The 18,529-nt window shown below is 35.7% G+C and overlaps 1 protein-coding gene across 3 annotated transcripts in view; it reads left to right on the forward strand.

Moving 5' to 3' along the window:
- LOC142336204 (CRISP/Allergen/PR-1-like) overlaps positions 1-17,710 on the forward strand; it is a 34,320-nt gene extending 16,610 nt beyond the window's left edge. The window contains exons 3-5 of one of the 3 annotated variants that reach the window (XM_075384858.1): positions 11,079-11,224; positions 14,509-14,635; positions 17,336-17,710. In XM_075384858.1, coding sequence (XP_075240973.1) covers positions 11,079-11,224; positions 14,509-14,635; positions 17,336-17,535 — 473 coding nt within the window. In that variant the 3' untranslated portion in view covers positions 17,536-17,710. The remainder of the gene's footprint in view (positions 1-11,078; positions 11,225-14,508; positions 14,636-17,335) is intronic. The other 2 variants (XM_075384859.1, XM_075384860.1) reach the window with 2 other exon arrangements.
- The last annotated feature ends 819 nt before the right edge of the window (positions 17,711-18,529 follow it).

An 18,529-nucleotide genomic window follows, 5' to 3' on the forward strand; every position in this document is an offset into this window, starting at 1 on the left:
TACTGAAAGTAAATTAAAAATTATTTATCTTGAAACCATCGCGGACCATGGCCATGCCTCAGCGGCTCTTGGGACTTGATATGAAACTATCATAATCGAGCATGAGACCAATTAACAATTAACCCACTCAGGTACTTTTCTTGGTAATCAACTAACAATTTAGGGTAAATAACAGCAACTTTTTGATTTCGACTCTACTTATATCAATACAAGTTGCGGCGTTTTCTAACGCCAGCTCTTTATAACGTCGAATCTCTTGCGCGTATCCGTTTCAACATTTTCAGAACAACAATTTACGGTTTGGGGATCCTACTCTACAACAAATTTCTGACTTTCTACTCCTTTGAACAAGCTGAACACCGTTTCCTGTTTCTCTGACGTGGATAATGTTGAATCAACAAACTGTATTTTAAAGGAGTGGTATTGCAACTACTAAATACTGGATAATGAGCAAACACAATGAAGTTTAATAATGCACAGCATTTTAAAATAACAGGTTATAAATGGAAACAATTCAATACTGAAAACCAACGTCTGTTTCATGAGCTTTAATCAACAAGAATTTTTCAGTTCTAGTTGTTATTGTCACATGAACACTTCACATTTTCATCAAATCTCATTCTTTTTGGAAAATTTCCACTGTGAAGTACACATCCTCGAACTACACGATGGCTCCTTTTTTGTAGAGCATTGTTAGACGATGGCTCAGTGCTAAATTTCTGGAAGTTTTCTTCAATTTTTGAGTTTTCTTCGAGAAGGCTAGGGAATCGTCCTAAGATGGAAGATATCACAGTCTTTCTGTTATCATCGTATGTGGATGATGTATTATGACCAATTTTATCGTGAATAGTGGTTAGATTGGTTTCATTTCTGCATGATTCGAGCTTTTTCCACAGATTTTCCAAATCTTCTAAAGCAGCGAAGTATTCTTCTTGGCTCCTGAAGAGGGGCATACTTTCGAAATCGTAACAGCGCAAAATCCTCTTGGTGTCCATGAGAAGTGATCCTATGTCAGAAGTCAAAGGATTGGGTATATGCTGAGAAGTTACATCAGTTTCCGAGGGGGTTGAGTTGTTGATAAAGTCTTCTTCTTCGGTTATATTAGGTAATGTAGTAACAAAGTCAATAAATTTTTTGGATATGAGGCAATGATCAAAGGTAGTCCAGCTTGAAATTGAACTGTCCTTCCTCTGTTGTATAAAGGCAAAATTGTTTTCATATCGAGTCTGATAGACAATTGTGCGCTGAAAAGAGCCTTCAAATTGCGTTAGGATATGATACATTATAAGTTATAAACCGGCAGTTGAGTTTGGGTTTTGGCATACACTAACTGAATGGAATACAAGTCAAAAATGAAAACGCTAAAAAGTTGTTTTGATGAGCAAGTCATTGAGTTAAAAAAAAACTCAAACTTTTGAGTGAGATGTTAGCATTCGCTCTATTAGCCTAATTAGCCAAATAGTAATAGTTTCCAATGAATACCTATAACATTTCGAGGAGGCCACAGTTGTTATACCTGTTAGACTAATTCTTATTCGTTTTCATTTGTAAAATAGATTGAAGTTTCTCCTAAGTACCTCGGATATTGACATTTTTGGGTTTTGATCTGATTGCTAGGCATAAAGCAGAAGAATTGCACTGTGCGTGTGAGAAGTTCAGTCTGCTCTGCAAATTTCTTGCATAATTTTTTTGGCTTATAGCACTTTTATTAGTTTGCTTAAGTATTCTCTAGTCTGTGATCAAGAAGGCGTATATACATGTACTCTACTGAGAGATAACGTTGAGATAAAAAGAAAGTGAGTACAAAGGATTGCAATTGTTTTTTACGGAATACATTTCGACCCACAGTGTGCTGCAGTATAACTTTAGCTTAAATAAAGCAATTGAATAAACAGGACAAATCAAAATCTTTTAAATTCACCAATTGGCCTTATTGTTTGAATTTCATGGTTACAATTGCTTCTAGGTTATATATTAACTGGTTCTAAAGTGTACGTTTAATGCCAAGTTATTTGTACAATAGTACTGATTTTGCTTAGTTATGACGTGGTTTATTTTGAGGAACGATAAGAAACCCTCTGCTCACGTTTTCTGTAAGTAGATAACAAACATGTTTTGCTCAAAGGCTCAATCTGAACCATAGACGTAAGTATGCACTAGTATTTTCTGTTTACATGTGCAACAACTTGTGTTTGTCATGAAACATTTAGTTTTCACAGAATTCACCCAGTAGCTTTTAAAGCTATGTGTCAATATGAAGTATTTCAGTATGTTATTTAAGTAATTCATAAAATTTTCAAACTTAAGTACTCATTAACGCGGACGCAAAACTTCGCTAATCCATAAAGCTATGGTATCAAGAATAGTATGCATTTAACATATCCCAACGAAATTTCCAATAAATGCAAGAAGTGAATACTTGTCCGTTCTCTTATGAGTGTCCTCCAGGCAAACCATTGAAGTTCTAAAAGTACAATTTATTAAAGTAGTAATGAAAAATCAGCTATTTCATAAACATTTGTTGGACAATGAAGTCTAATAAAACTTTGTTTTGCATAATCTAAATCTTTTTTATGTCAGCTAGGCATTGTTTTATTTTAAGTCTTTCAAATAACAAACAAATTTAACGTGGAAAACGTTTCTTTTCTTACTTTTGTTAATTTTGCAGTTCTGTTAGGGGTTTTCTTTTTGAGCGCCCACGAAAAAAAATGTTTTCATGTTACCTGTGAGAACGCCGATTCGCTTTCATAGAGTAAATTGCAGATCAATAAAGTTTTTTTGAAGGAAGGTCAAGGTTTTGCTATATGATTACTCATGAAAAAAACATTTTCTTGTACATAACGATTCTACTATTTTTGCTATAGAGGATACAACTCATTTTAAGTTACAATGGTGGCAATTAGCAAAATACGCAGTATTAAAGTTCCACCTGGAACTTTTCTCAAAGATGCAGTTTTACATATTTCTCACATCGATTAAGCTGAGAGAAAATTAAAATACTGCATTAAAAAACCAGCAAATCTTCTTAGCCTAATTGCTTTTATAATCAATATTAGTCTTTTTGTCAGTTGTTTTTTCTTTGACAAATTTGAAAGAACTCAAGTCATATCCTCATAGGATCCATAACAAACAAACGTTTGAAAACATAGAAACCCCTTCAGAAAGATACCATCAAAACGAAGTGCACAAAGCCAAGAATACTTATTAACACAAAGAAAAGTGAAGCACTAATTTCCAAAAGTTTTAAATAGTTTAAACTTTGAACTTGGTGCATAATGGGTATCAGGGTTTTAACGCTGGAAACTTTTCCAAATCGACCAAATTGACTGTAGAAATACACTTGTAAGTTTGACGATGGTCTCAAAGAGCCTAATTTGATCTCTACTCTCGATGTTGACGGTTTTTGATGATAGCAAAAATCAAAGTTAGTTGTGTTAACTGTTACTTAATGTGGTCATGACTTGAAAGTTTTCCATATTAGTTATTTTGCAATATTTAAAGTTCATTAGCAGAACATTCTTAAGAGAAAATTAATCATTCAAAGAGTTGCACTGACCTCTCTTTTCAAGGATTATTGTTAAATAATGTCAACACTGTGCTAAATTCGGCAAATTGGTTGCCGCCGTATTGGCCGACAGGGTGTTTATAGACAACCAAAATAGGAGAAATTTAACCAACAATTTAAGTAAAATGAGTAATAAAACTTATTCTGAAGCTGTGACTGGTCAATTCAAAACAGTATTCCGTAAGCGGGCAAATACACCAAAGTTTTTTCATCAACTAGTGTAACGGAGGTCTATCCCTGGTCGGATTTTATTTAACCGCATCTGGCCATGCCACGCGGGCCATGGCCATGCCTCAACGGCCTGTGGGACTTGATATGAATCTATCACAACCGAACTACTGATTTATAAACCAATCACACTTTTATTACCAATTAAGATAAAAACTGTCAGCTAAATTTCTCATTTTTTCCATGTCGGCTAAGCGCTCTGTCGGTCAATTTTCCTAGCACCAGGAAAATTATGTGTTTTTTCTGTACTCTTCTATAGAACAATGCAAAACTATCTCTTCAGGAATGCTTGTAAAACACGTGCAGTAAAGATTGCCTAATAGACTATGTGAATATAGTCTATATAATATAGTAAACTATATCAAAAACTTTAGTGAAACCAAAAGGTCTCTTTCGCTTTTTTGACACATATATAGCTGTAGTTTAAATAGATTGTGAGAACATGTTTCAATTTATAACACAACTCAATTATTTTGACGTAATTATACCTTGAATACTATTTTTAGATCACAAACTCAAACTCAAACTCAAACTTTGACTTTTAAATAGAGCGATAGGCCAAGTTTTCTTATTTCATTATATTTGGTAATTCCAAGTTACACGATCACCGATTATTGTGTTTTTAGTGCTAAAAGTAGTCTTTTTTTAAAATCAGTTATCCTTGAATAGTGTTTTTAAATCACAAACTCGAACACAAACTCAAAACTTCAATTTTTACGTAGAGTGATCTACCAAGCATCACCGTTTTAATATGCTTGCTTATCGAAATCCATACTGCATATTGTTGAGTTTTGAATACTAAAAAAAGAAGTCTTTTTCAAAAAAGTCAATTATCCTTGAATACTATTTTTAGATCACAAACTCGAATACAAACTCAATGGTTCAACTTTTTAGATAAAATGATCGGCCGTGCTTCACATTTTTATTATACTTGCTTATTCAAAGCCATACCATCTCCGGTTGTTGAGTTTTGAACACTTAAAAAGAAGAATTTTGTTTCAAATTCCCTAAAAAGTACTTCTCTGGAACCATTTGGTGTCCTTTTAGTTTAAGCAGACTTCGAAAACAAACAAATTTGTTTACCTAGACCCCTAATTTTAAGGTTTTTGTTTGAGCTCTCAAATCCAACAAGACTGTTTCACTCAATTTTGCTAAGAAACGTTTGATGAGGTTAATTTATTTTTCATTTTCTTCAGATAAACAAGGATCAAATGAAATTCAATAAAATTAGGAAGAAGTTAAAACAACAAAAATTGCAAAAACATGTAGCGCTAAACTTTTGATGAACTGCAAAATCACAATTACAGTCTTAGCTGTGAACAAATTCTGAGCCCAAGCTAAGGTTAATATGAAACTCAACTAATACATTGTTTTCGTCAAGCAGTCCCAGCAGTTTTTAGTCTATGCGAAAATTTGAAACCTAAGTATTCAGAAGAAGTTGTGTAATATCTGACAATTGAAATAACAATTGACTCTGAATAAACATATGAAAACAACTCTATACAGTGAAACCTCAGTTTTTTTGGATAATGTAGGTACGTTGTAAAGTATTGGACTCCATTTAGGTACACTCTATAGATTTCTCTTGAAACAGACATATGTCTATGATGTTGATATTTTAAATAGACATAGTGCAGTGGCATTGTGAAGTACTCAATCTTTACGCTATACAATCCTTTAAATAAGAATGTTAAAAAAGTTTAATTTTCATATCTTTCAATTAATTGCAAATGGAATCAGACGTCACACACTGATTAAACAAAAAAATCAGCTTTTGAACAAAATTTTTTTGACTGATCCGTCATAAGTAACAAAAGTACACAAAAAGTTACACTTCAAAAAAACATGCAATAAAACTTATTTGAAGTTCAATAAATTAAACTTGTTCGCTAAACAGTAAATACCCTACATTCTTTTCTATTAATTAAATATCACCTCATATATCATACTATCGATTTTTTAATTGTTAATTCAGAAAATTAACTTTAAGTTAAAAAATGCTGAGTTAATGTATGTAACAATGCCTTTAAGAGTTTTTCATATCTTTGAAAAACTTTCAAACAATTGATGATTATTTGAAAATATTGGCGGATAAAGTCTGTCGGTCTGCTTCAGTCAGGCCACGTTACCTAAACGTAGATAACAGTTTCTGTTGTTTATGTTAAGCGAGTGTCTAATGAAACGAATCGTTTTCGTTTTTAGAAAATCAAAAACACATTGTTGTAGATAGTTAGTAAAAACAAGTAATATTGGAGGGTACAAAAAGTAGGTTGTAGTGGGAGGTATAAGTAGTTATAGTAGTGAGTAATAGTATCTAGTAGTAGTTGTAGGTAGTACTAGCAGGTAGTATTAGTAGTGACTAACTGTAGATGGTAGTTGCAGGTTGTAGTATTAGGTAGTAACAGTAGCAGGTAGCAGTAGTGTTGTGTTCAATACCGAAATGTTTGCCAGGCTTCTTAGCCCAATTATATGTTATATAGACTCTGCTCTTTTCAAACTCCATTGGATGTACCTCTTTCCTATGCTCTATCAAACATCATTACGGTTTTGATATTTTAAAACGTTAACCGAACGATAAGTCATCCAAAATATATACACTGGGTTACGGAATGCACAGTAAATTTGATCCAAGATGAACAATAATGAACTCATTTGATTTTTGCTGGATATAGGTGCTCTGGTATTTTTCTTCCAGTGTTCAATAATTGAATATTTTGAGTATGTTGGAACCATATACTGAAGAATCTATTCGCCTTTGTTTAAGATTTAAGTCCCAGCACGCATTATCCATTAGTGTTATTCCCAAAACTCAAAAAGGCTTATACACTGTTGAAGTTGTTTCTAGCAAGCCCCGCAGATACAGAGGTTGTGTTCCTTCTTGCTTGTTTGATCAAGTGGCTAATAAACTTTTGAAAAATTAGCTATTTTTTAAAGTTCCAGTGCAAACTACTCTTCTTGTACATCATTCCTCTTTTGTCTGGTTCAAGCTCTTGATGAATTCCTTTCAATCTACTTTAATTAACTAAAAAAATTCAACTGCTCCTGCATATCATAGTTTTCCACCAACTTTTTCGGTTTTTTACAGAATTTATTCTTTTTACTTAGCTCAATTTATTGTTTATCTCTCAACAATTAATCTCAAATATATTTTTCCTGAAAACAATCTTGGTCAATCCTAAAAGGGTAGCTGAATTAGTGTGGAGAAATCTCTGTTTTCAAAAAAGCATACTCAGAACATCAAAAAATTGTTTTTGTCTACTGTGTTTCAACTTTTTTTTCATTTTCTTGCCAAGGATAAAAAGACAAAAGCAAAAATTTAATTTTTTTTTGTAAAGAATCTTCATAGTTTTTAATATAGTCGGTAAATAGGTGTAGAAAATTCAACAATTTTTAAAAGAGCATGATCAGAACATCAAAAAATTGTTGTCGTCTTCGGTGGTACCATTTTGTTTGCCAATGTTTAAAGAACAAAAGCGTGAATTTTGACTAAGCGGAAGGTCAAAATCTGTTTGTAAGATATAAAACTATTGGATCGTGGAAACGAATAACAACATTCTTCTAAGCAATTAATTTGCCCTCCTCCAGGGATTTCTCTCTTCCTCTCTCGTCAGACTTGCATGCATATAAATACATAAATACAAACACATTTAGACATATATACATACTTTCCACCGCATACATAAAGAAAAACATACACACGTAAACTCATAAACGTCTTGACATATACACACAATTACAATATCTACACGAAAACATACATTCCAGCTTATACTCATACAAATATATTCTTAAACTTAAGCACAATTATATTTACTTAAAAACAAATATAAACTTCCATTTATACTTTGATTATTATATATATATATGAGTACGCATAAATTTATACGTAAAATTTTCATTCTTCCATTTCTTTCAATTATTCATTCAGACATAAAAATTACATTTTTCAACTCATTCATGCAAACATACATACTTGTTTAGATGGAAATATAGATAGATACAAATGCATACAAAAAAATAAAGACATGCTTTCCACATCATACTGCACATTTGCAGTAGTATTGTCATTAAAAACTGCTTCTGACTGCTCTTTGACTTATTTCAGACCAATCCAGAAACTGAGTTGTTCCGGTCTTACCTGGTTGAACAAAAAATGGTCCACAAAAGTCACTTTTTAGGGCTGTTTCATAGCGCAAAATCCAATTCAAACCATTTTAGGACTATAAAAAATTTTGGATTTTTTTTCTCAAAAAATCAAAATTTTCATATGTGTTGACCCCCATTCTGCCTAGGTGAAGGAAAGTGAACTCAACAAAAAAACACCTTTGACTGCTCTTTCATAGCGCAAAATCAATTTCATACCAATTTAGAACTCCGTAAAATTTTGGAAAAAATTTGAAATTTTGTGTGTTTCAACCCCTATACTGCATAGGTGAAAAAAGTGAAATCAACAAAAAATCATTTTTTAAGGCTCTTTTATAGCGCAAAACCCATTTCATACAATTTTAGGACTCTGAAAAATTTTGAAAATTTTTCCTCAAAAATTTGAAATTTTTTTGTGTTTCGACCCCCATACTGCATAGGTGAAAAAAGTGAAGTCAACAAAAAATCACTTTTGAGTGCTCTTTCATAGCGCAAAATCCATTTCAGACCATTTTAGGACTTTGAAAAACTTTGAAAAATTTTCGAAAAAATTTTTCAATTTTTTGAAATTTTTTGGCCTCTGGTGTCTTATATTGAATTTTTGTATGTTTTCACCAAAAACATTTGGTGAGAGTCTAGAACTTAGGTAACCCCTTATTCTATATACAGCAAACATTGCCACAGCGGAAATCTGCCATTTGCTTGTTGGGGCTGGGGTTCGGACCCCACCGCCTACAAGACTTTTTACCACCGAAAAACTGATTTTCTCATTGTGAAACAAAATTTTTTGGATAAGTTTCGCCAGACTGCTTAACCCAAGAACTTCTCACAGGCTGGCAAAACTTAGCCAATAAACTTTGTTTCACAAAGAGAAAATCAGTTTTTCGGTGGTAAAAAGTCTTGTAGGGGGGGTCCGAACCCCCCCCCCCCCTACAAGCATATGGCAGATTCTCTTACTACTAGTGTTGCTTGTAGTGACTTATCTGATTGTACAGAAATCGTAGTTTTTTACGACCTCAGCCTTGAACCCTCACTACAGAAATCAAGATGGCTTGTGCGAGTCTGTTTGCAGCACTGTATGTTCCAACATGTCTCTCAAGATTGTAAAACAACGAAAAATTTCTGCCAGAGCTGCCACTGGAAGTATCCGAAAGGAACTTATTGCTTTTGCAGAAAACTACTTGTACAACTGATCATTACTCCAGGTTCATCATCGTTCATTTCATTTAGGTCTTCTTTGTTTTTTTCTTAATAACTAAGTTTGGACTTTTTGAGGAGAGTATATTGGTAACTCTGTCACTAAATTTTGAAAGGAACCTTTTGAAATTTTTAGAAAAATTTTGTTTTTCTTTGTTTCATGAGCATAATGAAACAATTAAAATTTCAAAATCTCTCAAATCTGGAACCAGCAAGATTTGAAAACAACAATTTTGGTTTTGGACAAATATTCAACCGCAATTTGTAACAAATAATTATTAATCTTTTTATTTATTACGATTCAGGACTATTTTTGCACTCTGCCTCTTTCTGTGTAATATTTAAAGGAAACAACCTTCTCAGAACAACCATTTTTGTTTCCATCTCACTCTTTCTTCTTACACACACAACACACATAACACACATACACACATATACAAACACAGACACACGAACTCATACAATTACACCCACAAAAGCACGTCTACACAAGCATAGATGTAAACTCCAACGCCAAAAAAGTAAAATTTTGTTTTTGGCTACTAAACTTTAACCATGGTTCATCACCGTTCAATTAAATCTTTTTTTTGTTTTATCTGGAAAATTAGGTGTGGACTTTTTGAGGCACTTTTATCGGTAATAGTAAATTTGATATTAACAATGGAAAAGAACTTTTTTGAAATTTTTCCAAAAATTTTGTAAGTTTTTTATGTTTCATTAGTACAATTGGCCAATTCGTTTTTAAAAATCTCGCAGATCTGATACTTAATCTAATAAACACTACATCAGATTCCAACATTTTTAAAACCACAAATCGTGACAAACATTAGGTAACTTTTCTAATTTTCTAGATTTCTGACAATTTTTGCACTCTACCTGTCTAATATAAAAGGGTGCGTAAAAGGCTCTTATTTAGTAGAATTGAGGCACATTTGTCATGAGCAGAGTTGCGTTTTGACGTTTTCACTCTTCGGAATATTTTTAAAGGATCATAATTTTTCAATAAATTTTAGGTGAACCGAAAAAGAAAAATTGTAAAAACGATTTTTTACGTTTAGAATTTGTTAACTAAATTGCACCAGCTAAGGCAATTATGTGGTCTCGTTTGACAACTTTAAAAGATATAGAGTTAGGGCTACATATTTTTGCGTGAGAAGTAGACTAACTGCGCGAAGTTCTCTCTGAGTAACCGACGCTATAAAACACTGACGATAAACTTCAATAAACACGGTGATAATAGTATCCAGTACTGGAGTCAATGGTATACCCATAATAAAATTATCTATCAGACTGACTAAAGTCAGGCGTGCTGGCGCTATAAAGGAGAGAATAGTCTTCTCAGTCTCTGTTTTTTGGAGAACACACATTCTGTATTTTCGTCTGCTGCACTATATCCCTTAAGGCTGTAAAAAGAACCCACTTTGGGTCTGCCTGAAGTGGTGTTTTTATTTTTGCTCTACGATGCTTAAACGGAAAGTCAAAAGCTAAAAAGCGTTAAATGTCGATATAAAATTGTTGAATTACTCGAAACTTTTCGCAATAACTTGCATTGTCAGGAGTTAAAAACTTGTTAAGTTAAATATTTACAAATATGCATACATACAGTAACGTGTCTTGATTATCTTTTAACATTTTCGAATTTTCCTAAAATTCCTATAGGTTTTCACATTAAACTTTGTTAAAATGTTAAAAGAACTTTAAAACTGTTAAATTGAGGCTTTCTCTTTATAAGTTTTCAATGGGAGTTTTTCGTTTTCGTGACTGAAGAAATTTGACTGAAGAAAAAAACCGCCTCCCATATATATATATATATATATATATATATATATATATATATATATATATATATTCCCCAATTTTGAAAAAAAGTGCTGGAACAATAATATCAGCGATTGTCTGTCCTTTTCACAAAGGACTGTAAGTGGTGTTTTGACGGTGTTGACAGATCCGGTAAAATTTGCGGAGTGTGCAGGTGTTTTTGGACACAAAAGGTGGGACTTCTCAACAGGGCAGAACATCTGGTGGAGTCCGAGTAGGAGAGAACCGTGTGGTAAACAATGTGCTGAGGCAGTTGGAAGCTGGCGCAGTGAGGTAATATATGAACACAACTTCTCACATAGAAGAAAAAACCAATTTTTGAATGCAATTCCATCCCACCAAATGAAACAATTAACTTTTTTTACTTAAATAAAACTTTTTTTTAATAATTGTGTAGTTTAGACAAATTTAGTCTTGGTTTTGATCAACATCCATTAAAAAATTAAATCAATCCTTCAAGGCCCGATGAAAACAATTGCTAGACACAACTTTACTGCGCAACGCCTATTTTCCTCTTTTCTGCATTAAACACGTAGAGCCAGCTATTCCAAGAAATGAGTGTGTTTTATTAAATTAGCGTGTTTAACAACAATAATAATTCTTTTTTGTAGCTTTAAGCTGAGCATTGCTATACTGCGCTGCTCTTGATTCTTATTTGCTCTCAAGTGAAGTGTGTAGCATTTATATTAGTCCTATGGTCCTTTTTTACTTGGGAGATTTTTCATCCGACTCTTTCAACGTTTCGTCCACATAAACAGGTAAAGCCCGTAGGGCTTTAAGTTGTTGAGCAGCCCTCTTAGAGCCTTACTAGTCGCTATGTAAGGAGATGTAAATTCATTGAGTGAATGGTGGTTCCGCTTAAGAGCTTATAATTTAAGAGCAGGAAAGCTTACTGTCATTGGGAAATTTAGGCAGCTGGTTGTTTTTATCAGAAAAAGGGAGTTAAGGGAAAACTGTGAAATGTGAAATTTCAGAAAAATGCTTTAATTACTTATTTTTTCGTAGATCTCGAACGAAGTTTGAGGCAATTATTGTAAACGTGTGTCTTTTTTGCTTGACTGTTTTTGCTCCTTTGTACTAGAACATTCTTCCGATTTCACTTCTGGAATGACTTTTTGGGCTTGATTTTTGTGTGACCTAAATGGCTTTTATTCAGAATAAAGAATAATTTATCTGGGCTACAGCCCCCTGTGAATTAAATTTGCCGTCTGTCGTTGGAGAGCAATTTGTCCGATGTTAGTTGGTTTATGTTTTTTTAATTGCCCTCGAACGAACTTTGAAGCAATTATTGTAAAAGTGTACAGGTTTTTATAGCTGAGGCAAGTTTGCGCATGTCTAGAATTTTATCATTTTTTTCTGATTTAGAACGTTGACGTACGTTTTCGACCATTGTACTTTAACAGTAGCTTAGTTTGACTGCGGGATCAAGTAATTTTTGTGGTCTGATAGCTAAAGACAAAGCGTCCAAGCTTGGAAAGTAAGAAAACAATTTTCTTCGTTTTTAATTGCTTCTAGAAAAGCTGAAAATGAGCAAGATTTGTATCTAGTGGTGACTCTTTCTGGTTGTTGTTGTTGTTATTTGCCTCAGTCCGATGTTGCGGTGTTGTCGTTGAGTGGGAGCGAGAGAAATTTAGCTGCTTCCACAGGTCTTGTCCAAAGTGACTTCACGGAGAGATTGGTGGGTTTCATCGGGCACTTAAAAAGATGTTGTGTTGTGTGTGGCTCTCGTTTACAGTCTGGGCACATCTCAGACATATCATTGTTGATTCTAGCCGAGTAGGTCATGAGAAGCGGACTGAAACCAGAGCGGAGTTGCGCGAGTTGCCTTCTACTGCCTCTGGGGAGTGTTTTCTCACTGTCATGTATCTTCATGGGGGCAGCAGTGGCAAGTACCCTGGACGGCTCATAGTTGTTGATGGCGTCTTTGACTTCTGTTGTATGCATGTTCTTCAGAATCTTTCGGTATTCTTTGGATGTTATCTTGTCTTTATCTTCAGTTTCATCAAGGTATGGTTCGATATACCTGTTGTAACGGGTGTGCAATGATTCTTTTATGAGTCTGGGGGGGTTCGGCCTGGTTATAATGTGGTGGCCTGGGTGGGCTGGTAAATAGCGGGAGAGTTGTTGTTGAACGCATAATAGCCTCGTGTGTCGCCTGACTTCGAGAATTTCGGTTTCTTGGTGCAGATGTTCCTGGCTGGACATTAAAACACAGCCGGTTGTTGTTCGCAAGGCCGCATTCTGGACTCGTTGTAAGTTGTTGATGTTGGTAGTGCTGGTGGTGGGACCCCACACTGGAGCTGCATAGTCTAGCAGAGGACGAACTGTTGCTTTGTATGTAATCAGAAGCGTCTCTTTAGACTGACCCCAGTTGGTTCCAGAAAGTGCTTTGAGCACGTTCAGTCGTTTGCGAGAGCGAGCACAGACGTCCTTAATGTGTGGGGTGAATGTTAGTCCAGTGTCAAATGTGATGCCTAGAATCTTGATTGTTTGAGAATGGGGAACTGGCTTGTCGTTGATTTTTACATTTGGGTTGATTTTGTACTGTACTGTTTCGGGTCCGTGGTAAATAGTGTGGAAGTGCATTTCTCAGCAGCGAGGTGGAGATCGCGGCTATTGAAAAAATCTGCAAGGTTGGACAGGTAGGTGTTCAAAGGCCCAGTTGCTGATGGTAGGCAAGCTGTTGAGGTATACACCGTGAAGTCGTCTGCATATGATTTGATGTTGATATTGGCAGGCGGGGCCGGACCATCAGACACATAGAAGTTGAACAAAAGTGGTCCCAGCACCGAGCCTTGGGGGACCCCATTTCTAGTGATTCTGAAGCTGGAGATGGTGTTCCTGAAGCTTGTTTGTGCCTGTCTTCCCTGAAGGTAAGTTGAAAGCCATCGGAGGAGGTAACCTGGTAGGCTGGTGTCTGCGGCACGTGAGAGCAGGATGTCATGGTTGACCATGTCAAATGCCTTGCTGAGGTCCAGCGCGACGAGGATAGTTCTCTTCGGTGGCTTTTTAGCGTTGAACCCGGCGGCAATGTCTTCGCTAATCTCGTTGAGAGCTGTGACCGTCGAATGTCTAGCTCTAAATCCGTGCTGGTGCGTTGTCGGTCTCAGATGCTCAACCATCCTGTCAGCAAGGAGCTTCTCGAGGAGTTTGCTGGCAGGGCAGAGCAGGGAGATAGGGCGATAAGACTTGGCACTTTTGACCGGTTTAGCGGGTTTGGGAAGAGGGATGATGATACTTTTTTTCCACATTGAGGGGATCTGACTTTTGCTGATGCTAAGATTGAAAACTGCAGTGAGGTATGCTGTGGCGAAGGGTCCAATATGTTTGAGATGGAGGTTGCTCAGTACTCTTTCTGGTGATGTAATCTTTAACTTGTAACAAGCAGTGTTACTAACAACAGATGAACTAAACAAGAAAATTTATCAAAGAAAGAGTAGTCCCTTTGCACTTCTATTTTCCCTGTGTCAGAAAATAAATCGTTGTATAATCTGAAGCTGCAAATTTCAATCCATCTAGTGCCGTGATTTCAATGGAGTCTCTTTACGTTTGAGTAGATGAAGAACCTGGATAAGAGTTCGGGCAAGCTGGCTGGAAAAGTGAAGAGGAAATCACCCGATGAAGTTATTCTCCATCTGCAACAGTTAATGTGGGCTAACACCAGCTACGTCGGCTGTGCAGCTGGTATGCATTTATCAAACAAAACTTGTTCACTTTAAGGACCTTGTGAGACCGAGCGGACCCCCCCCCCCCCGGGTTAGAGTACGTGCCATTACATAGTAAATCATTGTAAAAATGGCACGTGCGTCCGGGGATGCAAATAATATGCACAAAGCAAATAATATGCACAAATAATGTGCACAAAGCGGGGGGGGGGCACAAACCGAAAAGATCCAAAAAAGCCTGATCAGAACCTTACAAATGCAACACTTTAGGTTGAAGGGCCTCCAAAACTTCCCCTTTTTATGTTTTGGTTTTATTGTTTTGAAATTTTTCCGATCGAAACCGTTCTTTGAGAGAACGAGAAGTGAGTAGAAGGATCCTTGGCATAAACATTAACTGATTTCGGCAGATTATGTGACACTTACTCAAACAGATGGTGTAACTGTAGAGGAAACAAAAAGATATTTTTATAGCTATATTGCGGCATTTCTTTTTTTTACATATCCACGGATTGAATTGTATTGGGGCGCTGTCTTTTTAAAAGTTCTCGAACAAAGTTTACAGCAATTATTGTAAATGTCCTTTGAATGCGTCTTTTTATGCGACATTTTTGCTTGACCATTTTTGTACTTTTGTTCTAGAACATTCTTTGACTTCACAAGTAAGTTTTTCATACTTCTTTTAATTTTGAGTTATTAATTGCTCTCAAACAAAGTTTGTAGCAATTATATTAGTCCTGTGGTCTTTTATGCAATTTTTTGGTCTGAATCATTTGAATTTTCGCCTTCAAAAACGGGATAAACAGGTAACGCTCGGAGTTAAGCGTTACTTGTTTAGAGCCCAAAGAAGGTAGCGCTCAGAGCCCTAAGTTCTCTTGGAGCCCTAAACTTTACTATACTCAAAGAATGCGACTCACCAAAACTGTTTTGAGGGAACAATTTAATGGTGTGAAGGGCTGTTTTTGTTCTTAATAGTTTGACCTCATCAGTCACCCCCCTCCACCATCAGCCCCCATTACCACCCCTCAACACTCCCATTGTCCTCCCTCCTCCAGCTGTCATGTTGAGCCCCCCTCTTATCTAGCCTTCGCACCCCTACCCTAACCCTTGAAACCAACCAAACGCTTTCCCCCCACCACATCACACTCCTTTCACCGCTCCCTAATGCTAGTGTTCCTAAGCCACCTACCGAAGCCAGCCACTCACCGGTCCTTTGAGAGCAGTTCGCCCGACATTAGTCGGTTATGTTCTCAAGTGCTCCCACTTTCGGATAAGTTTGCTCAAGTAAAAGCAATTGTAGCATAGGAAATCTCAAGGACCTGGTAGCCGACTGATGAATTCTTCTATCGAGAACTACGGAGGTTGTGGGTTCGAATCCCAAACTGGTCAGATGTTTTTGCACCCATATTTAATCTAGGCTACAGTCCTTGAATTAAAATTGCCCGCTCCGCCTGTTGTGCACAAACAATTTGTCCAACGTTTGTCGGTTTTTGTTTTTTAATTGCAATCGAATGAAGTTTGAAGCAATTGTTGTAAATGTGTGTGTCTTTTGAATGCAAAACTTCTACTTGACCATTGATTGGTTTTTGTTCAAAAACATTCAACTGAATTTTTCACGCTTTTTTTTTCATTTTTATGGTCTCAATTGCTTTCACTCCGATGAAAAATTTTTTGCTAGTGTAAACGCGATTGTAGCATAGGAAATCAAAAGGGTCGAAACAAGAAAAATGAAAAAACTAGCAGTTTTGCGACGTGGAATTTTTTCACTCCATATTTAAAGTAGAGTGTGAAAAACAGTGTATGAACGAATATTATCTGTCTCGCTATTGGATTTTTGTTCACTTGGAACAATTTCATTTCATTATTTACTGTTTTATGATTTTTTATTTTTTCATTTGGATTCATTTCATGGTCCGTTCAACGTCTAGTTGTTTGTAAAAAATGCTTTGAATTGTAGGTCAGCACTTGTCGTGTTTTGTTTTTTTTCTGACGCTTTTATTCGTATTATATATGTTCACACAACAAAGCTGAAAAGTTCGGTTTTTGTGAATGACTTCTTAATCTCATTATTCACTTTTGCGAGTGTGTCGTCCCCTTCTCTGTCTTAACTGAAAGTTTTTGGGTTACTCGCGTGATTAAATTTCTTACCGTGCGCGGCTTACCTCACTCAATAAAATGACTTTTGCGCTTTAAAACTTAATTCTAATTTGAATTAGTTGAAGGTCCAAGGAACTCATGTGTGCAAAAAGGTCGCAAATAAAAACTTTTTTTGCGGAGTGAGTTTTGCATATCAATTTAGCGCTGAATGTGTTTTCCATAATTTTTTGAGCGCGTCGACAACTTTTTCAGTTTATCTCTACCTGTTTTATACGGCATAGTTTTATACACGCAAGTCAATCTCGCAGCTATTGTGGTAATCTGGCGGCAATTATATCAAAGTAATATAAGTATAAATTGATATGCGTCCATTTAAAAGCTTTCAACTGCGCTTTGCAGTTAACTATTTTATCTGAACACAAAGTTCGCTGATGGTAACATTGAAGTGGGCTGCTGACTGCGAGAATTTTAAGTATTTCACGGCTGAATCCAAATAACTTTGCATATATGTTAGTGGTTAAAACTTCAAAACTTATCGTTCTTTTTTGCTATGCTATTCGATTCTTTCCAATGATGTGCTATTTTAAAATTTTTATTACCAAATTTTCTAAAATGGTCGATGTAGGTGGTCGCTCCATGTGCGTTGTTGTGTGCAATTACTGGCCCCCTGTCGTCATACCTCGATGGAAGAGGAGAGCCAAGTTCTACAGGACGGGAAGGGGTACGTGCTGCCCGTGGAAGTACGAGAAGAAACGTTACTCAAACCTGTGCAAGCTGCAAGATAGATTCAAACAGCAGTACAAATACGATACTGAGGACTGGTAGACATTTGTAGCATTTATGACGTCACAGAAGGCGATGATGCTTATGATTTGGACCTGAGCCTGGGGCAAACAACTCTGGTTGTCCAAAAATTGGTGAACGGGATATCTTTTTCCCCTACCCATATCATCGTTTCAATTTTCTGTCGTTCACCCAATTTCTACTTTATATTTCTGGGTCTCAAATTGGTTTAGGATTAGGGACTTTTATTATTTTAGAGCATGCAAGAGAGCAGGTATTGACAAAAGTTTTTCTAAATCAGCACATAAGTTCTGTATTTTCGGAAAAGGCTTAAAAAAAGACTGGTGGAGTGTTCTCATTTAACCGAATTTTGAGATTTCTACATTTTACGGTGAAGAGTACTTTGAAATCAGCAAGCAATGCGAGCTAATTCACGTGGGAGTTTGTGGTAGCTAATATTAAAACGGTCCTCTCCTTAATATACCGCTTAAAAATGAGCACTTACTATGTCGAAAAAACGATCAAAACCGTTCAAGGCTAACAAAAAACAAGGGCTTTGACCTAAAAATACAGATCAAAAACTATCATTCCTTATGTTTTTTTGATAAAATTTCAACTGGGGATAGCACTATTGACATGGCTGTGTGTGTATTGATGGATCGATCAGACTTCTATTCAACCATCTTCTCGTTTACCAAGCGAAGTTCTCTTCAGTGACAGCTATCGCTCATCTTTGCAATTTGGATTGTGTGATAACAGTTTGCACCTCGATCGAAAAAAATAATCCAAGGGTCGAAAAATTTCAAGCTGAGAATGAATACTGTAGTTGAATACTGCAGGGTTCAGCTAAAATTGTTCCAAGAATTTCTCGAATTAATTCTACTTTGAAACGTTTACTTTCGAACCTGAGTTAATTCTTTTAAAATGAAACTGTTGCGCGCTGAATTTTATCGCATACGGCATTGATGGTATTTAATTGATGTGCAATTGACGATATTGCATTTTTAGTTTAAAAAATCATGTCAAAACTTTGATT

This window comes from Convolutriloba macropyga, chromosome 3 (genome assembly GCF_964194025.1).
Source record: "Convolutriloba macropyga chromosome 3, txConMacr16.3, whole genome shotgun sequence".
Lineage (NCBI taxonomy): Eukaryota > Metazoa > Xenacoelomorpha > Acoela > Convolutidae > Convolutriloba > Convolutriloba macropyga.